General features: G+C 54.5%; 2 protein-coding genes across 2 annotated transcripts; both read left to right on the top strand.

Annotated features, from left to right (window-relative positions):
- The first annotated feature begins 3,514 nt into the window (after positions 1 to 3,514).
- Positions 3,515 to 20,704, top strand: LOC119321779 (galactoside 2-alpha-L-fucosyltransferase-like). The gene is made up of 2 exons (XM_037595323.1): positions 3,515 to 3,815; positions 19,191 to 20,704. Exons 1-2 carry the CDS (start codon positions 3,515 to 3,517, stop codon positions 20,702 to 20,704), a joined length of 1,815 nt encoding a protein of 604 aa, XP_037451220.1.
- A 4,099-nt stretch (positions 20,705 to 24,803) lies between these two features.
- On the top strand, positions 24,804 to 26,244 carry LOC119321983 (peroxidase 2-like). The gene is made up of 2 exons (XM_037595483.1): positions 24,804 to 25,124; positions 25,244 to 26,244. The coding sequence occupies exons 1-2, from the start codon at positions 24,843 to 24,845 to the stop codon at positions 26,030 to 26,032; spliced, it is 1,071 nt and encodes a 356-aa protein (XP_037451380.1). The 5' UTR covers positions 24,804 to 24,842; the 3' UTR covers positions 26,033 to 26,244.
- The last annotated feature ends 207 nt before the right edge of the window (positions 26,245 to 26,451 follow it).

Below are 26,451 nucleotides of genomic sequence, written 5' to 3'. Positions count from 1 at the left end.
TCATATACAAGGCTAATGACAAGAACAATAGCAACATCAACCGTAGAATGATGGGCAAATTCCGAGCGGCGATCGACACCGCAGGACTCCGGGAGTTTAGATGCAAAAACCGCCGTTTCACATGGAGCAACGAGCGCGAAGATCCAACCCTTGTCAGCATCGACAAGTTCTTCTGCAGCAATGCTTGGGACACCCTCTTCCCAACCTTCCTCCTGCACGCCGCTTCAACGTCCTGCTCCGACCACTGCCCCCTTCTGCTCGCTGTAGCAACCGCACCACGCTGATCGGCTCGTTTCCGGTTTGAATCCTTCTGGCCACGATTCCCCCGATTCTACGAAACTGTGCAACATGCGTGGGATCGCCCCGTTGCCTCTAGCTGTGCATTCAAACACATCCACGTCAAACTAGATAGGGCGGCAAAAGACCTCAAAATCTGGGCAAAGGGTTTCTTCAGAAACACTCGTCTACAGCTGCAAATCGCAAATGAAGTAGTCCTCCGCCTCGATATCGCCCAAGAACATAGACAACTTTCCAGCGGCGAGCTCGCTCTCCGTAAGAAGCTCAAGTTCCGCGTCCTTGGCCTGGCCGCGATCGAGAGGGCCAGGAAGCGCCAGGCCTCGCGCATCACATGGCTAAGGGCTGGAGAAGCCCGATCGGCCTTTCTCCAGGCCAAAATCAATTCGAGGAGGCCGAAAAACTTCATCCACACCATCCACACGTCAGACTCCATCATCACGTAGCACAGCGACAAGGCCAGTGCTATATACGACCACTTCAGCTCCTCCCTTGGGGCGGCGCCAGTCAGAGACACCACCATTGCCTGGAGCTCACTCAATCTTCCGTCGCTGCCGGCTGCCGATCTAGATAACCCGTTTTCGAAGGAGGAGGTTTGGCAGGGGATTTGTGCTTCTCCGCAGGAAAAAGCGCCTAGGCCGGATGGCTTCAACGGAACCTCCTTTCGAGCATGTTGGTCGATCATCAAGCTCGATGTCATGGCGGTTTTCCACCAGTTCTATCACCTAGCGGGAGGAGATGTGGCCGCCATCAACCGTGCAATGATCGTTCTCCTCCCCAAGAAGGACAGAGCGGTCGCGATCACGGACTATCGCCCGATTAGCCTGATCCATTCGATGGTGAAGCTAATCTCCAAGGTCCTTTCCATGAGGCTAGTGAAGGTGATCCACACTATCATTTCTCCGGCGCAAACGGCATTGCTCAAAACCAAATGCATCCACGATAGCTACCTCTACGTGCAAAACACCGTTCCCCACCTCCGCCGTTGCAAAACGTCGGCACTGCTCATGAAGCTCGACATCGAGAAGGCGTTTGACATGGTCTCGTGGGACTACTTGCTAGAGTTGCTGCAGCAGCTAGGGTTTAGCGCGCGCTGGCAAGATTGGGTGGCCCTGCTCCTCTCCTCGACGTCCTCGACGGTCTCTTTGAATGGGGTGCCGGGCCGCCTCTTCGCTCACCGTCGCGGTCTTCGCCAGGGTGATCCGCTCTCGCCGTTACTCTTCATTCCCGCCATAGACCCACTGCACCACCTGCTGGCGAAGGCGGTCGAGCAACAACTACTACAACAGATACCAGGCCGCGAGTTGAACCTCAGGGTTAGTCTCTACGCCGACGACGCAGTTGTCTTCATCAACCCAATCCGTCAGGAGGTCGACTCTCTACTGGCATCCTACGCCAATTCGGATGCGCTACAGGGTTATGCATAAACACCGAAAAATCCACGGCCTCGCCGATCAGCTGCATCGACATAAACCTCGCAGATGTGCTGCGCAATTTTGGCGGCTCAATCGCCCCTTTACCGATCAAATACCTGGGCCTGCCACTCATCACCGGCCGGCTTCGACTCGTGCATCTGCAGTTCATCATTGATAGAATCAAGGCCTGGCTGGCGGGCTGGAAGAGGAACCTAATCCACATCGCGGGACGGCATGCTGGTCCACTGTGTCCTCAGCGCCATGCCTACCTTTGCACTCACCGTGCTGAGGGTGCCAAAAAAGATCCTCAAAGAAATAGACAAGTGTTGCCGCCGTTTCCTTTGGAAGCAAGACGAGGAAATCTCCGGGGCAAGCTGCAAAGTCAGTTGGGCAGCGGTTTGCACCCCAACGGAAAATGGAGGCCTGGGAATCCCTGACCTATCGCGGTTTGGTCGTGCTCTTCGCCTGCGCTGGCCCTGGCTCGCATGGCGCCACCCTGAGCGCCCATGGGTGGGCTTGGTCCTGCCTTGCAACGACGACGACCTCTCCCTCTTCACGGCAGCAACCTCGGTTAGCATCAGGGACGGCGCGTCGACGTCTTTCTGGAACTCCCATTGGATAGGGCCGGGCACGCTCGCCCAGCAATTCCTGCGGCTGGCCCTGCATGCCCAGAGAAAGAACAGGACGGTGAAGGAGGCCCTCACGGACGACACCTGGATCAAAGACCTAGCCCATGGTCGTACTGAACATCTGATCAACGACGTCCTAGTCCTGCATAGACGGCTTCATGGCGCTGCCGGCGAACTGCGTGCGGGCAACCCCGACTCCATCAGATGGATCCTCGAGCGGACGGGCGAATACTCAGCTAGATCAGCTTATCGGTTGCAATTCCAGGGCATGACGTTCTCGGTTTTCGGCAAGATCATATGGAATGCTTGGGCCCCCGGGAAGATCAAGATGTTTGCATGGCTCGTGCTACAAAACAGGCTGTGGTGCAACGACAGACTTCAACGCCGACGCTGGAAGAACGAGTACTTCTGCCAGTTGTGCACTCGAAACCTTGAATCCTCGAAGCATCTGTTTTGGGAGTGCCCAATGGCAAAGAATGTCTGGGAGACGATAAGCTCATGGACGGGCTGCGCCCCACTAGCTCCAGATGCGAGATGGCAAGATCTCCAGCACTCCTCCATTGCGCTGGCCGCGCCAAGATGGCGAAAAGGCACCAACACGCTTCTACTGCTTGTTTGCTAGGAGATATTGCAGGAACGGAACAACGCCACCTTCAAGAAAAGCACCCCAAAGGTCTCCAACATCATCAGAAGAGTTACGGACTGCATCGAGCTATGGTGAGCCGCGAGTGCAACCTGCATTGAAAGCCCCTTCGGGGAACCTAGGTTCTTGTTGTTTGAGGATTGCCGGTCTATGGCAAGCCCTCGGATCGCCTGGATCCACACACCACCTTCTGTTTTTCCACTGCTTCCTGCTTATCAATGAAAAGCCAGCGAAAAGCTGGATCTTGCAAAAAAAAAAACCCACCACTAGACTCCAGGCTCCGTCTTCAACCCCCACTACGTACAAAGCATATACTACAACGATAAAACCTCCTCTCGCACGGTGCAGCGCCCACGCGGCCGCGGCTTTCCAGCTTTGACCGCTCCGTCCCCGAGACGGCGGAGACCCCAAACCAAAACGCAAACAAGACGCATCTTGTAGCCTGCCTGCCTGCCAACGTAGTATATACGAGCACGGAGCGGAGCAAACGAGCGAGCTAGAGAGCCTAGAGCTAGCGTGGAGGTAGCTCGATCATGGAGAAACAACCCAGCAGCTGGCGGGGGAGCAACGGCGGCCACGAGAAGAGGCTGCCCCTGAGCGGCGGCGGCCGCCTGGAGACGGAGGCAAGGGCGCCGCACGCCCACGCCCAAGCCGCAGATCAGCAGGAGGCGGGGCGGGGCAGGCACCGGCGCAACTGCGTGCGTGCCGCGCTGGTGCTCTGCCTGCTCACGCTCCCGGCCTGCGTCCTCATCGTCGGGAACCTGCAGGCCGAGTCCTCGTCGGAGATGCTCTTCGACGTCGACGACCTCCCAAAGTACGACGACGACGACCAAGGTACTGCCACACCCCTTGGAATTCATACTCGACCATTCACACATATGCGCACACGCATACGCAGCTACCGTACGACTGTAGAAGCTGAAGCCGATCGACGTTTTCCGGATGGATCATCGTAGAACTTGCACCACTTACTCAGAGACTCGAGAGAAATTGCTTTGCACACGATCTTCGTATATACGATCTGATGTGTCTCTACTAGACTCCAAGCTGCATTCCTTTTCCCCGTGGAGTTGGTTGATTGGACGAAAGCACATGCCACAACAATTGTATGTGTGTTCGGACATGAAAATGTCGTACGTATAGCAGGTCACGGATGGAAAGGTTCTCAGCAAGTAGTAGATGCAGGGAATGGTCTTTTTTGTAGAAAAAGAGGTCCAGGAAATGATGGGGAAGTTCATGGATGGAGGGAATCGTAGGGGCACAATATACCCCACGAACATGGTTGCAAAGCAGATTCCCGTTGTCTGAGCGTTGCTTATTTTACTCGGGGCGATCATGTCTAAATCCTAATCTCACATTGGCCACTGTCGGATATCGGGTTCCGGCAAAACCCTTAAGATTTGAATTTTGAGGTGCGCACGAAGATCTTCTCCTTACCGATTCACATCCACAACTTCGCCGTGATTCTAAGCTAGCACGATGAACAACACAAGAGACACAAGATTTATACAGGTTCGGGTCACCGTTGTGGTGTAATACCCTACTTCTGTGTGTGGTGGTGGATTGCCTCTTGGGCAGATGATCAACAGTATAAGGAAAGAACAGCCTCGCGAGGCAAAGTGTTCTTGTGCCTGGTGGGTGGTTTTGCTTGAGGTGGGATTCGATCTGATTGGCCGGGTCTTCCCCTTTTGCCTTGGTGGTGGCTAGCCCTATTTATAGAGGCCCTGGTCCTCCTCCCAAATATTGAGCGGGAAGGGGCCAACAACGGCCATTTTGAAAGGGGACAGCTAGTACAAGTTATCCTGACTAAAGGTGGTCTTCGACTGCAAAAGGCACTGGTGATGACGCCGTCTTAGGCTCCACGGTGACCTCCGTCCTGCCGCTCTGCTGGTCTTGGTCTCGTTGCACTGATATGGAAACATTTGCTTGCTGCCTCGGTACTCCGCGCCTGCGCTTGCCCCCCTTTGCAACAAAAGGGAAACGAGGACTCTGCACAAGCTGACGCCCGCCTGGCGCCCGCCTGGTCTCGATCGTCATGGCTTGCGTCATGAGCATCTCGCGAGGTAACCCTTGCCTTGATCTCTCCGCCTCCTCGCGAGCCTGCCTGGTGAGGCCGCCCCTGAGGAGGCTTTGTGTCGTCCGCCCCGCGAGGCTTGGCTCCTCGCGAGGGTCTTGAGTTTGGGTTGATGAAGATGGGCCGTACTGGGCCACTGGCTGAGCCACGCTGCAGGCCGCACGCAGGCAAGTCTGGGGACCCTCGTTCCCAGAACGCCGACAGTAGCCCCCGGGCATAAGGCGCGCTCGGACTTGGCTTAGCAGCGAAGCCAAAGGGCAAGTGCGGAGCGCCCCGGGCCCCAACAGCATGCGGCATTGGTCAACGTGTGGCGACTGATTGGACGTGGGCGTCTCCACTTCCCCACACTGCCTCAGCAACTGCCCGGTTGACAAAACGCTAGCCCGGGTAAGGCTTGCCTTCATTGCTCTCCTTCGCCTTGCTCCAGATCCCCTTCCTCCTTCCCCTTTCAGCGAGCAATGGCACCCCGCAAGGCTGCGGCCAACGCCCTGCCAGCTTGGTACTTGCCGGCCCTGGACGCCCCCAACATGTCGGAGAAGAATCTCGCCGCTACGCGCCTGATGACGGCGGTGGAGGGCAACGAGATGGGGGCGACCAAACTCCGGGCCGGCTCTACCGAGCCGGAGGCCAAGGGGAGCACCTTCTACCCCTTCTTCATGAGCGTCGTCGTCGCCGGCTTGGTTCCTCCCTTCTCTGAGTTCTTCTACGTCGTCCTCCTCCATTACCAGTTGCAGGCCCTTCCTCTCCATCCCAACTCCATTCTCCTTTTGTCGATTTTCGCCTACTATTGTGAGGTGCACGTTGGGGTGATGCCGTTTGTGGCCTTGCTGCGCCACTTCTTCTCCCTCCGAATCACCGGCAAGTATACCTCGGTGTGTGCCAGTTTTGTCGTGTACTCCAAAGCCAACGCAATCTCGAAGACCGGGAAGAGGGTCGACGGCTTCCGTAGCAAGTGGGTCATGATGGATGCCAGATGCATCCACTCCCGGTTGGTGCTGCCAACGGAGCAGCCCCAGCCTAACGAGGGGTGGTCTCGCGTGAAGCTTGATGACAGCCGTGCGAAGTTGGCGCTGGAGAAGATGAACACGGACCTGAGGCCGAGCAACATGAAGGCGGCGAAGCTGACCGGGTCTACGCTCTTGAGGGAGTTCCTGACGCAACAGGTGGCTCCACTTCAGGCGCATTCGCGCCTGCTGTGGATGCTTGGGAGCGCGGACAACGATCTTCGCCTGAACCCGGCGGCCTTGGCCAACGAGGACCTGGCCGCAACTCTCCACCTTTTGGTTGGAGACGACCTGGGAGGCATGGAGGACACTCCTGCCCCCCTGTTCCCCCACGACAACTGGCAACTGGCGGTAGATGCCATGCCCACCTTTGATGGGCGCGGCCTGGTGCCGGCGGTGCCTCCTGAGGGCCAGGGGGCGACGGCGCCGGTGGAAGTGTCTACTGGTGAATCCCGTGGGGGAGGAGAGGAGGACGAGGAAGAAGAGGAGCACGACTCGGAGGAGACCGCTGAGGGGACGGGGGATACCTCCCCCTGGCGCAGGGCCAGCATCCTCCGCACCCTGCCGGACGACAACGAGGCCAACGTCGTGCAAGAAGGAGAGGACTCGCCCGTGATCCTGAAGAAGGACAGGTCGGCGCTGATCTCCCAAGGGGCTGCTGCTGCCCAGGCACTGCCCAAAGCCGTCTCCAATTCTCCCGATGCGCCCTCTTCTGCTTCTGGACCTCCCGAGGCTGCACCCCGTACGAAGAGGCTCTCGGGCTTTAAGCTCAACAAGCGGTCGGTGGCCTACGCCGCGATTGACCAGTAAGTGCTCGAACTCTGTCTTGTTCTTGTTTTTGCTGCCGGAACTTGCCGTCCTTCATCACTTGGTTAGGTCGCTGCCTGCGGCGAAGAAACAGAAGGGGACACGGTGGCTCCGCCTGGGGTAGGCTCATCTGCTGCGGCCGCACCTTTGCTCATGGGAAGGGGAGGCAATGCAGTTCGCACTTCCCCTGCCCGATCGTACTCGCGAGGCCCGGAGGAGCGCTCTGGCGGGATGCCAGCCCCCATGGCCCTGCCAGCTCTGGAGGTGCCGGTGCCTGATGTTGTTGCTGAGGTGGCCAAGACTCAGGAGCCCCCAGTCTCCCGAGCCATGGTTACGGTGCCGCCTTCTCCTCCTGCACCGCTGGCTCTGAATTCCTCTGCCTCCTCTGCTGTCTTGGACCGTGCCCTTTCTGAGCTGGGTCGGCTGCGAAAGGATCTCCAGGGCACCGACTCCCACCTGGTGGCCGGGCGCTTGGAGATGATCTCTGGCTGGGTTCACTCCGACACCTCTGTCTGAGCGGCGCTGGAGCGGGCTGCAACAGCTTCTGAGGGGGAGAAGTGAGTCACGATTCAGGTCGCAGCCGCCCGTGATGCGGCGCTGAAGGATTCCACGATCGCCCGGGAATGCTGCACTGCGCTAGAGGCCGAGCTGCAGGGCTTGCGTGATGAGCTCGCCAAGGAAGCTCATAACAGCCAGCCGAAGGAGGAGGAGATGAAGGCTCGGGAGGTCGCCATCGGGGAACGCGACGCCAAGCTGACCGCCGAACGCGGCCGGCTGGGTACGCTAGAGCAGAAGTTGAAGATGGAGAGGGCCGAGCTGGACGCCAAGGCGAAGGTCTTGTTCGAGGATCGCGTGGCCTTCACGGATCTTGAGGTGAGGTCTCGCAAGGCACTGAAGGCGCTCTACGAGGATGGCTTGGAGAAGCCGCTGGTTGGTGCCAAGGAGGGCCCTGTCCAGCTGCTCCCTTTCTTGGTTGAGGCGCTCGAGGAAGATGTGACCGGCATCGGCCCCATGGCCGAGACTGAGGCTCGCGTCCTTTCTTCTGTGGCGCTGACACGTGTCTTTAGCCACGTCTACCTTCACGACCCTGGCGCCAACCTCGACGAGCTGCTGGAGCCCGTGGACGACGAGCGTTCCGCCTCTGCTGCTAAAGCCGTGAAGGGCCGAGCTGAGGCCCTGTTGGTGAAGTTCCGCGCCTTTGCCACTGTGCCCAGGGAAGGTGCTATTGATTCCGCGGCCTCAGGAGGTGGAGCTGATGGAGGCCACCCCACCATGGAGGCGGGGCTCCTAGCGAATGACGGTGTTGCCCAAGGGTGATCTTCTCGCGGCTTCTTTCCTGTTTTAACTCCTACAATATGCACCGTGCCTCGTGGAGGCGTTTAAACTTGCGTTTGGTATCATGAAGACAATTATGGTTTGTAATATTTGCTTCTGGATTTGCTTCGGAATCTAGCAGTTTCCTTCCTATTTGCTTTATCTTCCACGTCGGCAGGGCCCGGCCCCATGCATACCTCAACCGCCGTTAGCCCCGACCGGATCACGAGGACGGGACCAAGGAGTGAGGGGCTACGTGACAAGTTAGGCTCCTGAGTCGCGATGCTCAAGAGTCCCCCTTGACGCGCGAACATCAAATAGGGAGGGGATGTAGGAGTATATCTGGCGTTCTACGTCGGCAGGGCCCGGCCCCGCGCATACCTCAACCGTTGTTAGCCTTGCGGAACTAAGGAGTAAGGGGCTACGTGACCAGTTAGGCTCCTGAGTCGCGATGCTCAGGAGTCCCCCTTGACATGCAAACGATCTTCGTACCTTGGCTCCGCTCAGGGAGGGGCGCACGACGACCAGGTCCGAGGAACCTGGCTGGGTGGCGTACTCTCGGGCATGACCCGGGCGCAGCCCCCATGTCCAGCCCCCTCGCATGACGCTCCCGAGGGGAGGTGCTGCGATGAGGCTAGACACTAAGCTCTGGTCTCCCTGAGGTTGATGCAGCCGTGGGCCGTCCTCAGTTGTTTATCACCAGCGCAGAGCATAGCGCTTCCGTATGGGTACGGGCATAGCCGCTCCTCGGCAGTGTCGTCAGCCAGCGCGGAGCATGGTGCTTCCACTAGTGCGTGGGAGGAGGGGCCCTCCGGGAGGAGCCCCCTAGGCGTGTACAGCCCCGCCCTGACACGTGGCTTGCACGATAGGGCTAGACGAGGTGTGTCTGGGCACTTGTGAGCCAGCGCAGGACTCATGAGGCCCTACCTCAAGGCGGGTTGCGCCTGGGTCTTGAGTCTTGGACGGTTGTGTGTTCCTGCAGGGTGATTAGATACAAATGCTCTACGTCCTCAGGTCCCGGACCTCGAGCGAGCTCAGCCGCCGCTGGTGTGCCATGTCGCGATATCGTGGACAAGGCCAGGGGGTGAGGGCTGGAGAGCCAGTAAGAGCTCATGAGTCGCGATGCTCAGGAGCCCCCCCCCCTTTAACGTGCAAGCGATTTGCATGAGGGAGAGAAGGCCCATGGTGGGTGGCAGAAGACAATCATAGGCAGGTTAGGCATGAAAGGCAGATCATCTTAGGTAAATGTGGAAGGGATACATGCCACTGGGTCAGGCCCGAGCGGCTTGGGGATGATGCAGCCCGAGGGGCGCCCCCTAGCACGGTAAACTAAAGACACAAGCAAAAGGGATACATGCCGCAGGGGCAAACCCGTGCGGCATGGGAATGATGCAGCCCTGAGGGCGCTCCCAACTGAAATGAACTCGAAAGATGTCACCTGGTACCATTGTAGAGGGGGTGTTGGAGTAGCTGAAGATGCGCGGTGAAAAGGCCGACCCTCACGAGCCACCGGAGCCCCGAGCCTCGGGAGGCTCTGGGGAAACAGGCGGTTCCTCGAGGACCATCTCCATCTCTGCCAGGACCGCGTGATGCCTGGCCTCCTGAGCCGCCAGGATGCTCCACAGATGGCACTGGTGAGTAGCAGCCGCGTTCGACAGGCCGAAAGGCATGCGAACATAGCTGTGCGGTGGACCCTCGCAACGTCCCACGCGCGAGGGCTAGAGACGCTCTTGAGACGCGGCCCGGTTCAGCCCTGAGAAGTTGATGTAGATGCGCAGTCCACCATCCTCGCCCGGATGAGGAGCTACGCCAGGTGGACGGCGATCGCCGCGCATGGGCGTTGCTTCTTAAAGCTCTCGAGTGGTCTTGGTGATATACTCTGAGGGTTGGGCTTTCCACGCCCAAGCCTTCCTGAGGGAAACGTGCTGCGAAGCACGCCTCCAAGTGGTGCCCGAGCACCACCCTCGTGATCTTGGCAAAGTCTGAGGCCCTCCAGAAGAGAGCCCCGAGCCCTGCTCGAGGAGGGCGCTGGGCGCGCCTTCCTATGCGATGGAGGGAGGCGCCCCTTGCGCGGGCGCGGATCCTGATGCGACACCTCCTAAGAAGCTAACCTCCTGAGGCCTTGAGTTGGGCGACGTCTTCTTCTTCTTGGGGACTGCCTCAGGAGGGTTCTCACCCTTGTTATCTGGGTCCTCGATTGATGTAGCTTGGAAGGCGCGCTCGAGGGAGCACACTGCATCTTTCTCTTCGCAGGGAACCGTGATGATCCCACCACTTCCTGGCATCTTGAGGACATTGTAGCCATGGTAGGTCACTGCCATGAACTTGGCCAGGGTTGGATACCCGAGGATGGCATTGTATGGCAGGCGAATGTGGGCGACATCGAAGTTGATGAGATCGGTGCGATAGTTGTTGCGCTGTCCAAAGGTGACAGGAAGGTGGACCTGCCCTATCGGGGTGGTGGAGCCAACAGTAACTCCCGAGAAAGGCTTGGTAGGCTACACTTGATAATATGGCACTTGGAGGTTGTTGAACGTCTCGACGAACAGGACGTTGAGCTTTGCACCGCCATCGATGAGGGTCCTGGTAACTTGATGACTGAGGAGCAGAGCATTGGGAGGACGCCAGCGGTAGCCGCACACTTGAGTTGATCTGCCGAGCTGAAAGTGATGGCGCAGTTGGACCACCTGAGCGGGCGCGTGGCCTCGAGCTTGGAGAGGACTGCATTCACCTCGCGAGCGAACTACTTGAAGATGCACTGAGAGGCTGGGGCCTGAGCACCGCCCAAGATGCAAGCGATAGCATGTGGCTCCTGGAAGCCCCCATCCCCCTCGTCCTGGTGGTGGTCATCATTCCTCCGTGGCGATGATGGCAGTGGAGGTAGGCCTGCGTTGCCCTGCGGGCGGTCCTCGCGAGGCTGGTCCCTCCAGGCTCCCTCGCGAGGCTGGTCCTGCCAACGATCCTCGCGAGGTCGGTCACGCCACTCCTGGCGAGGGCCTCGGTCGTCCCATCATCCTCTGCCTCTTCCTCCTCTTCGGCCGTAGCCCCGGTCGTTGCGCTCGGGGCGTCGACCGATGTGTCCTTCTCGAACGGCCCTGAGCTCCTGGCATTCGTTGGTGTTGTGGGTGTAGAGGTTGTGGTAGGCGCATAATTGGTTGCCCTTGGATGACTCCGGTTGGTCCCTGCCGTGCTTTATGTCTGGCTCCGCCGTGAGCACGGCTGCCCCTTTGCACTTCACATCTTTGGCCTTGACCTTCTTCTCTTCTGGGTCAGCAGCCGGAAGCTCGAGGAGGGAGAGGCGTCCTTCCTCAGCTCTTGTGCACTTGGTCGCCAAGTTGAACAGCTCCAGAGATGTGCACTGATCCTCATGGATGGATGTCATCCTTCATCTTGACGTCGCGGACGCCATCAGAAAATGCTGAGATGATGGCCTTGTCCGTCACCCTGGGGATCTTGAGGCGGGCGTTGTTGAAGCGTTGGATGTATTTCTGCAGGGTCTCCCCTAGCTGTTGCTTGATGCGGCGCAGGTCGCCCATGGCCGGGGGGCGGTCGTGAGTGCCCTGGAAGTTGGCGATGAAGCGTCTACGCATCTCGTCCTAGGAGGAGATCGAGCCGGGAGGCAGGTTCAGGAGCCAGGTGAGGGCGCCATCCTTGAGCGCCATGGGATGAAACCAGTTCGCCATGACCTTTTCGTCTCTGTTGGCCACCTCGATGCCCAGCTCATAGAGCTACAGGAACTCCGCGGGGTCGGCAGTATCGTCGTAGCGAGGAGGCAGGTCCGGCTTGAACTTGCCGGGCTAGGCGACGCTACGTAGCTCGGTGGTGAAGGCGAGGAAACCTGCTTTGGTCGCCTGAGCCCTTTGCTGATGCGGGGCTTGGTCCTGGTGGTCCGCGCGTGCTGCCGCTAGGGGCAGCGCGGGGTCTTGGCGCGCTGGTGCGGGGATGCGATCTTGCCGCGCTGGCGCTGGGAGAACACGAGCGCCATCTTGAGGCCAAGGGATTTCTTGGCAGCTTCTTTCATGGCGCGCGGGCGCTGGACGCGATGGGTCTCGCACAGGGGCCGCGCGCCTCGGACCCAAGGCGCCTTCTTGAGGAGGAGGTGGCGGAGGCGCTTCCTGAGCAGCGTCGCCCATGCATGACGGAGGGCGAGGCAGCGAGAGGGACGGCGCCGGGAGAGCCCCCTGCGGCTCTGACAAGCTCGATGATGCGAGCGAGCCATTTTTCGTAGAGGTCGTCGACGGGGCGGTAATGCAGGAGCTCACGTGCCAGGAGCAACGTGGCCTGCGTGTCCGTGGGGGCGTGACGAGCGTGAGACGACGAACCAGCCGGGGTTAGCGACGGAGTGGCGGTGCGGCCTTCCGCTGCATTGAGTGGTGCAACGAAGATGCTTGATGCTCGTTCCCTGCCGGGCCGGTAGCGGCATTGGCAGCAGGCGACGGGGAACGACGAGGAGGCCCACCGACGGGGGCCGTCTGGGCGACGTGGGTGGCGAGAGCAGCCCGGCGCTCGGCGCGGGCTCGGCGAGCGTCTGCCATGGACGCGACGAAATGACGGAACACAGATCTGCGGAGGAAAATTTTCGGCGCACTCCTACCTGGCGCGCCAAATGTCAGATATCGGGTTCCGGTAAGACCTCTAAGGTTCAAAATCTGGGGTGCGCACGAAGATCTTCTCCCTCACACTCACAACTTCGCCGCGATTCTAAGTTAGCACGATGAACAACACAAGAGACACAAGATTTATATAGGTTTGGGCCACCGTTGTAGTGTAATACCCTACTCCTGTGTGTGGTGGTGGATTGCCTCTTGGGCTGATGATCAACAGTACAAGGGAAGAACAGCCTCGCGAGGCAAGGTGTTCTTGTGCCTGGTGGATGGTTTTGCTTGAGGTGGGATTCGATCTGATTGGCCGGGTCTTCCCCTTTTTCCTTGGTGGTCGCTAGCCCTATTTATAGAGGTCTTGGTCCTCCTCCCAAATATTGAGCGGGGAAGGGAGCCAACAACGGCCATTTTGAAAGGGGACAACTAGTACAAGCTATCCTGACTAAAGGTTGTCTTCGACTGCCAAAGGCACTGGTGATGACGTCGTCTTGGGCTCCACGGTGACCTCTGTCCTGCCGCTCTGCTGGTCTTGATCTCGTTGCACTGATATGGAAACCTTTGCTTGCTGCCTCGGTACTCCGCGCCTGCGCTATCCCCCTTTGCACCAAAGGGGAAACGAGGATTCAGCACAAGCTGGCGCCCGCCTGGTCTCGATTGTCATGGCTTGCGTCATGAGCACCTCGCGAGGTACCCCTTGCCTTGATCTCTCCGCCTCCTGGCGAGCCTGCCTGGTGAGGCCGCCTCTGAGGAGGCCTTGTGTCGTCCGTCCCGCAAGGCTTAGCCCCTCGCGAGGGTCTTGAGCTTGGGTTGATGAAGACGGGTCGTACTGGGCCACTGGCTGAGCCATGCTGCAGGCCGCAGGCAGGCAAGTCTGGAGACCCCCATTCCCAGAAGGCCGACAACCGCATCACCTGCTAAGTGATAAAATACTCTCGTCTTGCTGGCCTGCTAACGATAAATCGGTTGAATTAGATGAGAGAGCACAGCAGAGGTGATCAAATCAACTAGCCAAAGGCCAGTTAAATCGGTTGAGTTGTTTATTTTATATTTTTTGCGGGAAAATACGGTTGAGTTAGACACGGAAGATCCGAGCCATGGGATTTTCTTTTCTAAGTCTAGACTAGCTTGAGAATTTTCAGTGGACGACGTCGGACTACGGGCTTTTTCATGTCAAAGGAGAGTAAAAAAACAATACCGCTATGACCGCTCAGGCATCTCCAGAGCGGACTCTCAGACCGTCCACAACCGTCCGGACCATGTGGTTCGAATGTGTTGAGCAATTTAACATGGATCCGTATCAATCCGTCGAGCGGGCCAGCCGTATTTTTTGTCAAACCCAGGACAAAGTGGAGGGCTTTACGGGGTGTCCAAACAGCAGCCACGTAGGACTCCGACACCTTTGGCCCACCAAAACCCCTCCCGGACCCCGCGCCTCCATCCTTTCATTTTCTCTTCTTCAATCTTTCTCTCTTACCTTCGCTGCTGCTCTACCACCCTGAGCGCCACGCCGTACCCCTGCCGTTCCTCACCTCTTCTCTGACTATCGCAAAGGTACCATCCGCTCATACGATGCTCACCATGCCCGACAACTGGTTGGTGAATTTCCCAAGCTAATTTTTTTGTCCCTTCTTCTTTGAAACAATGGATTCGGATATGGAGTACATATACGAACACTATGCTAAGTCGCCCGACATCTCGTTTGACGAGGAGAACTACAGGGACGAGACGGCGATGATGCAGGCGATGCTTCAAGACACGGAACATGTGGAGGAGCATGTTCTAAATTTCAGGGGATCGATTACGGGTCATTTAACGCTGATGGATGACTACTTTGCCCCTGATGCCCTATTTGCTGACAATTTTCGCCATCGCTTTCAGATATGCAAAGATGTCTTAGACCATCTTTACCATGGCGTCTGGTCCTTTGATGACTACTTCATCTTGAAGAAGAATGACGTGGGAAGCATTGGGTTCTCTTGATACCAGAAGTGCATGGCCGCACTACGGATGCTTGCATATGACATGGTCGCTGATTCATGGGACGAGTACCTACAGATGTCCGAGAGCACATGCGGAGATGTCATGGTTAGGTTTACAGCTGCAGTGGTCAAGATGTTTGGATCTCAGTACCTGAGCGAACGAACTATGGCAGACACCGAGAGGCTCTTGGCAATCTCGGAAGCAAGAGGGTGGCCAGGTTTGCTCGGATCACTTGACTACATGCATTGAAATGGAAGAACTACCCGAAAGCTTTACAAGGTCAAATATCATGTTCATGGTAAGAAGCCCATCATCATTGTTGAAGCAGTTGCATCATAGGATCTTTGGGTTTGGCACGCTTTTTTTGGCTTGCCCGAGTCTCACAAATGACATCAATGTGTTGCAGCGATGACCATTGTTTCCTAGGCTGACTGAACGAAAAGCTCCTCCTTACCACTATACTGCCAATGGGCATGAGTACAACATGGGCTAATATCTGGTTGATGGTATCTATCCTGCTTGGCTACCTTTGTGAACACCATCTCTAACCAATTGGTCAGAAAAAGTCTCACTTTGTCCAAAGACAAGAAACAAAGGATGTTGAATGGCTTTTGGAGTTCTGCGGGCACATTTTGTAGTTGTTCGTGAACATGCTAAACATTAATGGGATCCGGAGACCTTGTGAAAGGTGATGACCTGTTGTGTGATCATGCACAACATAATCATGGAGGATGGGGGTGAGGATGCTGCTGCAGGTCTTGAATTTGAGAATATGGGTGATCCTATCAAACGTTTCCACCAAACTCCAACCACATTTGAACAGTTTGTTCAAAAGCATCAGCTAATTCGGCATCGAGCAACTCATGAGCAATCGAAAGAAGATCTAATTGAGCATTTGTGGGTGGTTAAGGGGGACAACAATGTTGGATTGTAATATTTGTTTTTTTTATTTGGACTATTGTTGCATTTGAACATTTGAACTATTTTGGACTATATATGCTACTAGTTGATCGTGCAGACTTAAAATAAAATAAAATTTAGGGTCAGATGTATGCAGACAACGTTGGGTGGCTGGCTCCCGCATCCGTGTCCGTGGACTGGTCCCTCACTATCCGTGAAAGGATACCAGAGCAAATTGCCGGTCAGTGTTGGAGACGCCCTCAGAGAGTTATCAAAGCTCGAAACCTCGGCTGTCCGGACATCAAACTTCATCGACCGAATCGTAGGAGCACAAGAGATCACACGAACAAACTCCAAAGCGGACACTCAAACCTTCCACAAGGATCCAAACCAAGTTGTCCCGACACAGCATTTTTCCAAAATGTTCCAACTAGTGTGTTTTTTTCCAAAATCTTGGCGGAAGGAAAACATGATTAGCAATGGATTAATGCATCCTCCTTCAGAGTGCTTGCTTCATGTTAAACAAAGAGAAGGTAAAAAAGTATTGTCGATGGCATTTGGCCGAACACTTATCAGACGTGGTGTTTGCTATGGACGGCGTCGACAGGGGGCGGACAATACCCGAGCCGTCGACCGACCTGAGGGTGCAACGGCGATGAATTACAAGGCGCCTGGGTGGAGCAACGGTTGTTCGGCAAGATTTTTTTTATTTTGAAACGGAGGCAAAAGCTTTGCCTCATCCATTAAATAAGAGAGAATAGAGTTTGTTACAAATCACCCACGACACCACATGGATTATTACTCTCGCGATATGAAAGACCCTAATTTTTTTGCACCGGCGATGACCCAAAGGTTGGCCTCGGTCGAGATGGTGTTAAGCAAGATAGTCGGTGGAGTGTTTTTAAACCTATGTTCGGCAAGAATTGAGCGGCAACCAGAGTGATGTAGAGGTAGCGGCGGTCTTTGTGGGTGTGGATACAGAGCAAGAGAGGAAGGACGAAGTGGGAAGAAAGGGCTCCGGACGGGGTTTTGAGTGGTCCGGTTGTGTTGGAGTCCAATGTGGGGCGTCTACACTCTCCCAAATATCTCTAGCTTTGTTATCTGCTTGGCGGAATTCGCACATGCGAACCAGTCCATGAATGTTTGATGCACGACACCGGATGATACAGAGTGTTTGTGCTAAACAAATGGTTGGCGTCGTTTTAATACACGACGATGGAGATTCCTTACAACGCAGATTCCCATCTCTTGCTCCTTAGTTTATTTGGACCGGCTTTGTCTAAATACCAATCTGAAGTTGGTCGTACCCCGTCCGCCATAGGCCAGTATGGTATTGACCTAGCAGGAGTATGCGTAACTTGGATATTCTTTTCAAGGTAATTAAGGATGAAATTAGACGCGAGAGCATACAGAGTGCACATGCGATCAACTAGCTAAAGGGGAAGTGCATCCATGAACCCGGATACATATGAACCCACTTTGAAACATTTCTAAATGCTGAAAATATCTGAAAAAGATTGCACGGATACATCTTCATGTTTTATGTGCCTGCATAAAGTTTCACGATAAGTTTTTTATGGCATGTGCAAAAAAGACAAAAATTTATCATTGTGATACAATATTGTGCTTCTAAATAGATACAATATTGTGCTTCTAAATAGACAAAAATTCTCGGGGTTAGTTGAAGTTGTTCTAGTATGTCTTTATAACAGCCGTTTGGTTGGATGTTTATCTGTCTGGCTACCTTTGGTTATGCCTAGGAGCTTTGAACTCTGTTGCTTGGTTTCATTAATGAGATAATTCGAGTTAGTTTTCGTCATAACAATCGGCGGGTAAGATATAATTAGTCATGTACACGAATGTTGGAAGGGACATATCGAACCAAGAAAGTATATATACTAGCCTGCCTTCAGTTCAAAAATTAATGGAAAGGGTGATGACCCCCTTTTTTGTAAAAAAAATGTGTTTAGTTTGGTATAAATAATGATACTTTTTTAAGACTCTGAAAATGCTTTGATCGGTCTATGTTTTGATCGATGTGTTAGAAGGGATACTTTTTTAAGAATAATATCTTTTGTGAATAAATATTTTTCATAAAAGGATTCAATACGTTGGGTATACCACTTTATATTTGTAGCATATGTTATGACAACACGTATAGGAAAGTTGAAGAAATTTGTACACATGACAACACGCGTTAATTCAAATGTTCAACTACGCATTTGAAACAATATGTTGTACGTGAACGTGATGACATAATATGTCTGACGACATAATATGTATATACGCTACCACTGAAGAAAACCGGGGGCAACTAGAGGTCCATGTCCAGTTAGTTATTCTAGATTGTTCATTGAAAAGACACTTTCAGTCAGTCTTCTCGTGTATTTTTTTAGAAGGTACAACCCACTTTGTTATAATATTCTGTTACTGGCTTACTCAAGCGATACAAAAATAAAAGGACATCGCTAACGCCCACACGTGTGGTGGGAGCCAAATCCGCTCACACACCTTATAGCACACACACTATACCATGTCACTGCATGCATGCATGTGGAAATCTTTTTGAATTTTCTGTTTTATAATGTTTTATCTCTTAAATGAAAAATCCGACTAAAGATCCGTTTTCACCATTAAACCCTCGCAACCAGATCTTCGAAACTAGATCTCATATCAATATATTTCGATGAATTATTTTTAGGGTTAAAAGTTGTCGTGTCTATTGCACATGAATTGCCGTGATGTTTACACTGAAGTTGTCATGATATATTTCAGTTATTTTCTTCTACATTTAAAAGTAAATTTTGACATATTATAAAACAAGAAATTAAGAAACTAGACTTGCCAAGCACCATAAATTAAAATTGCCATGATACATGCACTTAAAATTGCCATGGTTCATACAAAAAAATATTTTCATGGTCAAAGTACCAGAATTGCCATCATCGAAAAACTAAAATTGCCATGATCTACAAACTAAAATTGCCACATGGCAACTTTAGTTTAAGCACTATGGCAACTACAGTGTAAACATCATGGCAACTTTTGGGCAAAAAGAATTTCGTCAAAATATATCAACATGAGGTGTAGTTTTGAAGACCTCGTCGAGACGCATTTAATGGTGAAAACAGATTTTTAATTCGTTTTTTAATTAGAAGATAAAACATTTTTAAGCCGAAAACCAAAAAAATATCTGCTGATGTCATCTGTTCATACGTGGCAAAATGAGTGGTGATGAAGACGTGTGGACGATGTGCAAACGCCCACACGTGTGGGCGTTAGTTTTTCCGAAATAAAACCTGTCGGTGCTCCCCAACAGTTTCCATGTCCCAATCCTTTCTAGGGATTTTAAGTAATTCAAGTGACTGTTTCCGGCTTTCCACTATGAGAATAATGACAAGAGTAATTCAACTTATATTTACTATTAGGCTTTTTAAATACAAAATGCAGCAGCAAACCAATACTATTATTTTGGTCCACTCCTTGTATTGTTTTCTTGCGCTGACTTAAAACATCTTATCCTTTTCAGATATAAGAGATGATATGCCTGATGATTTATCTCCATCGGCACAAATTGATTATGACAGACTTCTGGGAGGCCTTCTGGTCGAGGGATTTGATGAAAGATCGTGTCGCAGCAGGTACCAGTTTGCACGTTATCACAGGAATGCAGCAAGAGTACCTTCTTCATACCTCATAGAAAGATTAAGGAGGCAAGAAGCACTGCAAAAGAAGTGTGGTCCAGGCACCAAATCATACAACAATGCTGCAAAACAGCTCATGTCCACTCAGAGCATCAACGGCACATCGGATTGCAACTATCTCTTCCTGATAATCCATGCCGGGATGGGGAACCGGATGCTTGAGATCACTTCAGCGTTCCTTTACGCGCTTCTGACAGGCAGGGTTTTGCTTGTGGACCGTTCTAAGCAGATTGCCAGTACTTTCTGCGAGCCTTTCCCTGGAACTTCATGGTTGATTCCTTCAGATTTCCCTCTGAGCTATAATGAGTTCACCGAGCGTAGCCCAGAGAGCTACGGCAACATGTTGCAGGATAATGTTATCCGTGGCAACACTTATCGGTCTCTAACCAGTGCTAGGCCACCCTATGTGTTCCTCTATCTTGACGGCGACTGCGCTCCCAACGACACGCTTTTCTACTGCGAAGACCATCAACAGTTCCTGCAAGGCGTGCCGTGGCTGATCATGCGAACCGACATGTACTTTGTGCCGTCACTGTTTCTTATCCCAAGTTTCCAGGATGAACTGAGCAAGCTGTTTCCTGAAAAGGACACCGTTTTCCATCACTTGGGCCGGTATCTTCTTCATCCCACAAATGATATCTGGTATTCGGCGACAACGTACTACAGGGCCTACCTTGCTAAAGCTGACAAAGTAGTGGGGATACAGATCAGAGTACTTGAAACCAAGGGCATCCTCCAAAGAAATGGGCCATTTCCACACGTTTTAGAGCAGGTCCTTTCTTGTGCTCAGGGTGAAAAGCTGCTGCCACAAATCATCGGCGTGACCCATGAAGCAGCCACCGGGAATAATCGGACAATTGCCGTTCTTGTGACTTCGTTAAGCTCTTGGTACAGTGATCAGATCCGGGGAAGGTACAGCGAGCACGGGACCGTCGACGGCACCACGGTCAAAGTGTACCAGCCGAGCCACGAAGAGTACCAGAGGTCCAAGAACAAGAGGCACAACATGAAGGCGCTGGCGGAGATCTACCTGCTCAGCATGAGCGATGTGCTCATCACCAGCGGGTACTCCACCTTCGGGTACGTCGCACAGGGCCTCGCCGGCCTCACGCCATGGATCATGTACAAGCCCGAGGACGACCTGTACAAGCCCAAGAACCATGTCGTGCCGAAGCCACCATGCGGCCGCGCCATGTCCATCGAGCCGTGCTTCCACCAGGCCCCCTACTTCGACTGCAAGGCCAAGAGCTTCGCCGACCTGGGCAAGGTGGTGCCGTACGTGAGGCACTGCGAGGACGTCAGCTGGGGGCTCAAGATTGTAAATGAAACTCAGTTGTAGCTGTAACTTTTCTTTTCTTTTCTTTTCTTCACACGGTAACACAATTGCTTGCTAAGATAGAGGGTAGGCTTCTCTTTTTTTTTACGGGAAAATATGTTCCACAGATGTATTTTTTTTCCTCTCGTGCATTTGATCCTGTTAGAAGGGAGAGAGGAGGATTGGTGGAATAGTTGTTGTTTGTATTGCTTGAGCCTCATGGGCATATATATAGGAGTACATGATTTACTTGGAGTACAAGACAAGCCGGAATAAATCCTAGTCTATCTCGTCTTTCCTAATACAATCACGTTACTCAACATCCCCCCGCAGTCACAACGGTAGCGACGCAGACGGTGAGACTGGAGAAGAATCCGAAGGCAAGCCGACGGACACCCCCCCCCCACAGTCGTAACGGTCGACGCATCGCGGAGTCGTGGCTGGAGTGGAAACCAACGAGGTTGCTCAAGCAGGCGGTAGCCCTTTGTGCCGTTTGTCGATGTAGCCGAGAGCGTGTGTGGTGGAGCCGTGGTCGATGTCGAGTCGGGGTAGCCGGTGTCAAGGAAGTCGCCGTGGAGCCGCGGGCGCAAGGGGGCGCCGAGTTAGCATGGGCGCAGTGGTGTCGAAGTAGTGGTGCGCCAGGAAGTAGATGATGTTGACGACGCGTCGCGGCGGGTTTGCCAAGCCCGGGGACACATCGTGGACGAAGGCACGCACCGGTGTTGCCAGCACCGGGCATGCGTAGACGGACGAAGACGAAGTTGACAAAGCGCCGCGCCAGGCTTGCCAGGCCCGGGGACACGTCGTGGACGAAGGCACGCGGCGGTGTTGCCAGCACCGGGCATGCATAGACTGGGACCTGCACAAGCTGTACGCCATGTCGAAGAAGTCGGAGAGGCCAGCAGAGAAGGACTCGACGACGGTTGCGGCGCCAATCAGCACGGGGCCAATATCGCCCGCGGTTGTCGGAGTAGATGAAGTGATCGGGGTAGATGATGGCGACGCTGGCAACGAGCTGGTGCTGGACGAAGACGAAGGGGGTGGACGGGCGGCGGCGGCGGCTACGAAGGTAGCGGCGGCGGCGGCCAAAGAAGAGCGGCAGCGGCGGCCTGAAGGCGGCGGCGGCGGCTAGGTTAGCAGTGCGGCGGCGGTGCTCGAAGTAGGCGAAGAACCCTGACGGCATGACGAAGACCGGCGCGGACGGTGGTGTTCCCACGCCAAAGGAGGTGCTGCGGTGCATGCCACAGGAAGTCGACGCGCGGGGACGGCAGTGGACCGCGGGCCGCGGCGCTACGGCCCGAAGGGACGACGCGGCGGCGGCGGGCAGGTCGGGGTGACGACGGAAGACCTCGGGACGGTCGCAGGGACCGCGGGCCGCGGTGCTACAACCCGAAGGGGCGCACAGCGGCGGAGCGCGGGATGGTGCAACCGCGTGGACGGCCTCGAGACGGCGGCGGGGACCGCGTGCCACGCTCGCTACGGCCCGACGGGGCGACGCAGCGGCGGCGCGAGGGTCGGTGCAGCCACAGGGACGGCCGGGAGTGGACGGCCTCGGGGCGGCGGTAGACCGCGGGCCGCGGCACTACGGCCCGAAGGGGCGACGCAGCGGTGACGCGGGTCGGTGCAGCCGGGAGAAGAACCACGGGGCGGCGGCGCTGCGGCTACGGGGGTAGCGCAGCGGCAGCCCGTTGCTCGATCGACGGAGGGGCGCGCTGAACTCGGAGACGATCTTCACGGGACCTGCGAAGGCGCGCGTAACTGACGGGCCAGGTCGGTCGCGCGGCGTAGATGAGGCGGATCGCGGCGGCGAGCGGGTGATCAAGCCGATCGCGCGCGAGGTCGGGGACACCGCTCGGTGAAGGCGTGGTGGCGGCGGAGTCCGAGATGAAGCCGGCGGCAGCGGGCGGCAGGGCGGCTATGATTGGCCGCCACATGGCGCGAGGCCGCCGGGTCGGGGTGATGCAGGAGTCCCGGTCGGAGCAGGCGGTGACGGCCGGCGTAGATCGACGGGCGGGCCGGCGCGCGAACGGCGGCGGTGAAGGGCCGCCGCATGACGCGAGGCCGCCGGGTCGGGGCGACCGGCGGGTAGGCCGCCGGGTCGGTGAAGACGCCGGTGTAGTCGATGCCGAAGTCGGAGTAGAGGCGCACGGGGTCGACGGCGGCGGTGGGCGACGCAAACCGGATCACAAAGACCGGAAAACCAAAAAGTAGACGCCGATCAAAGCGACCGGCGAGAGAGAGAAAACCCAGATCAAAGGATCGGGAAAAAAAACTCTCTAGGGCAGCCGGCCAACACGGCCGGCAGACGAACCCTAGGTACGGGCGGCGCGGCCCCCGGCGGCGGTCATGGAGGCCGACCGGCCCGGGGGCGGCGCGCAGGTGCGGAAGCGGCGGCGGCTAGGGTTTAGGATCGACTTGCGATAGATACCATGTTAGAAGGGAGAGAGGAGGATTGGTGGAATAGTTGTTGTTTGTATTGCTTGAGCCTCATGGGCATATATATAGGAGTACATAATCTACTTGGAGTACAAGACAAGTCGGAATAAATTCTAGTCTATCTCGTTTTTCCTAATACAATCACGTTACTCAACAGATCCGAACTGTAGATAGTGGAACATAAGCAGGTTCATCAATAGGAAAAATACTCCGATTACCATGTTCTCTGCCGTTCTTAGTTGCGCGCGGCGCGGGGGGGGGGGCTTTGTTCTGTACATGTTGGTGTTTGTTGAGTTTCTTAGTTTCTGCTCAGGTTTTGCCACGCTGGAGTAAATTGCACAAAACAATCACTTTGAAGGTTAAATTAGCGGACAACCACTACGTACATTTTTTGGCAAAAAACACCATGTCTTGTGTATTTTTTTTCCTTTTGCAGAAAACACTGATCGACGGATCTGACTCTGCTAAGTGAGTTTATGACATGTGGGTCTCTTTTTTGCCTACGTGGCGTAGCTAGCCGTGCAGACCACCGTTAGACGGCGTCGTTCGGTCGAGAGACCAAATCTTACTCTCCCCCCCCATCTCTTCTCCACTATGTCTCCCTCGCTCTGTGTGCTCTCCTCTCTCTTGCTCTGTTCGTGCTTGCCGCCGCCGCCGCCGCCGTGTCATGGTTTCCTGGAGTGATGGTGAAAGTAGCGACCACACCGTTGAGTACGTCATCTCAGTTTCCAACGACGGCACCATGAAGGTAAGTTCTTAGAGTTAGGGTTAGGGTTTGTGATTTGGGGATTTCTCGAAGGAGCTTGTTCTCAAGTTTTGGATCAAATCTTTGGCTTTCCTTTGCACGCGCAGATCCCTGCTACCTCGGAGGACTCTGATTTCGAGGGCCCTGAAACGGAGTTGCTTGTTTTGTGCTACGGACACGCGAAGGCAGCAAAGAGGCGTGTTACTTTCGAAGGAATTCTCACTGGCAGGAGGTTTGTTTGGTCTGTAACGTACTTATGTTGATGTTACCATTGCCGTGGTCGGCTAGCTTTATTAATTTAAAAGCCGGACACTTCTTGTGTCTGTTCTCTAAAAGAAAATTTGCAGGCATTCATCGATTTGAGACGAGAAATCCCACGAAACAATGTCTTGGCTACAAATTTTGGTGCAAGGATCAACCATTGCTCAACTTGTCACATGCAAGAAATTCTTGTTTTCATTAAAAAAATATACATTAGTTGATACAGTACATGAGAAATAATTGACAACTACATTCGGGGGAAAAAGTTAACCCAACGACCGCAACAACAATTTCCTGATCCACGCAAGAGACGCTGGACATTGCCCTCCGTCACCAATAAAAGAACTGCATCCATCCCTTACATGCGGCACACGATACAATATCAAAACCTATGGGAGCCAGTTGATGCCACCTGACACCCACAACGGAGGAAACGGGCATGGAATGTCAACCGCGCGAGCTGTCACTATGTTCGCCATGCATGTTCCCTCTTGACTTAAACACCACAACCTAACATGCATGTTCAAAAGATTACGCAAAATCCCATGCATGCAGGCATAATGTTCATCCCATGGGCCATGGTCGTTGGCTCGTCTAGGACAGTTTGATTAGCTTGGATCAAGCCAGCTATAAATAGACATGCACAACACCAACTCTGCTTCACCCATCCGTCTTTTCATCCTCTCGCTAGCTAGCTGCAGAGTTCATAATATAGCAACCATGGCTGCTGACAAGCTTGCTGCCTTGGTTGTGGTAGCATTGCTTGGTTGTGTGGCGCACACATGCCAAGCGAGCTATGGGTATCCCAACCCATTGCCGCCCACCCCAAGCCCACCACCTCCTGCGGCACCCGCACCAGCGGTACTCACCGTGGGCTACTACCAAACGAAGTGCCATAACGCGGAGAAGATCGTGAGGGAGGTCGTCGAGGAGGCTGCAAAGGCCGACCCTGGCATCAGCGCCGCGCTCATCCGCCTCTTCTTCCACGACTGTTTTGTCAGGGTACGCCGAACTACAAGTGTATAGAATTCATGCAATCATGCTACGTCCATACGTGTGAATATTTACGCATGCATGGATATGTTTGTGAGGCACTAACGTGCGCGAGCCTTTTTGCCCAGGGTTGCGATGCCTCGGTTCTCCTTGACAACACCACGGCCAACCCGCAGACGGAGAAGTTCGGCATCCCCAACTTCCCCAGCCTCCGCGGTTACGAGGTGATCGACGCGGCCAAGGAGAAGCTTGAGAAGGAGTGCGAGGGGGTCGTCTCGTGCGCCGACATCGTAGCCTTCGCCGGGCGCGACGCCACCGTTTTGCTAAGCGGAAAAAAGAAGTTCAGCTTCCTCGACTTCCTATGGGGTGACAGGAAGTCCAACTTCGACATGCCGGCCGGCCGCTACGACGGGAACATGTCCCTCGCCAGCGAGACCCTCCCCAACCTGCCCCCTCCCTTCGCCAACGTCAGTGTCCTCGAGGATATGTTCAGAGTGAAGGGGCTCAGCCTCGAGGACATGGTCACCCTCTCGGGCGCCCATACGGTCGGGATCTCCCACTGCTCGTCCTTCCTTGACCGCCTACCCCCAAACCCCTCATCGATGGATCCTACTTTAGCCGCATCCCTGCAGGGGCAGTGCAGCCGCGGCGGCGACCCCACTGTGGTTCAGGATCCCGAGACTCCCGATGATCTGGACAACCAATACTATGACAACGTGCAGAAACGCAAGGTGCTGTTCAAGTCAGACGCCGCGCTCATGTCATCTGAGACGACATCGAGATTGGTCGACAATCACGCCAAGGACCTGCGGGAGTGGTTGAAGCAATTCAAGGCGGCTATGGTGAAAATGGGCAGCATCGAGGTGAAGACCGAGGCCAACGGGCAGATCAGAAAGCACTGCCGGTTTGTGAATTAACCAGCTCACGAACGGCTGATCAGAATATGGCGTGCCCTCATCTTAAGTTCTTGACTCCTCGCAACCGAGAGTAATCAGAATAAGCTCGTGCTCTCGTGTGTACTAGCTAAATTACCGGTGCTGTTTTTTTCCTATGGAAATGTATTTTATTGGTTCATTCTTTGTTTTACATCTGTAATTGAATCTTTTCTGTTGACTTCGTTATGGAGGTATCTTCAGTTTGCTAAAATGGGAATTTCAGCACTGCCGTGCAGGGAGCTGAATCTAAAGAAACACACTAACCCTTCTTATAAAAAAATTAGCACTAAAATCTGTGAATCAAAAGAGGCCCTGAACTCCCCATGGTAGTGGGCACTAAACAACTCTGTTTCTGAAACCATGCGCAAGTGGGGCGAAAGATAGAGAAGCTGTGGTTCAGT

Source organism: Triticum dicoccoides, chromosome 6B (assembly GCF_002162155.2).
Source record: "Triticum dicoccoides isolate Atlit2015 ecotype Zavitan chromosome 6B, WEW_v2.0, whole genome shotgun sequence".
Lineage (NCBI taxonomy): Eukaryota > Viridiplantae > Streptophyta > Magnoliopsida > Poales > Poaceae > Triticum > Triticum dicoccoides.
The sequence above is the reverse complement of the archived record's forward strand: the minus strand, read 5'-3'. Positions and strand labels throughout refer to the sequence as shown.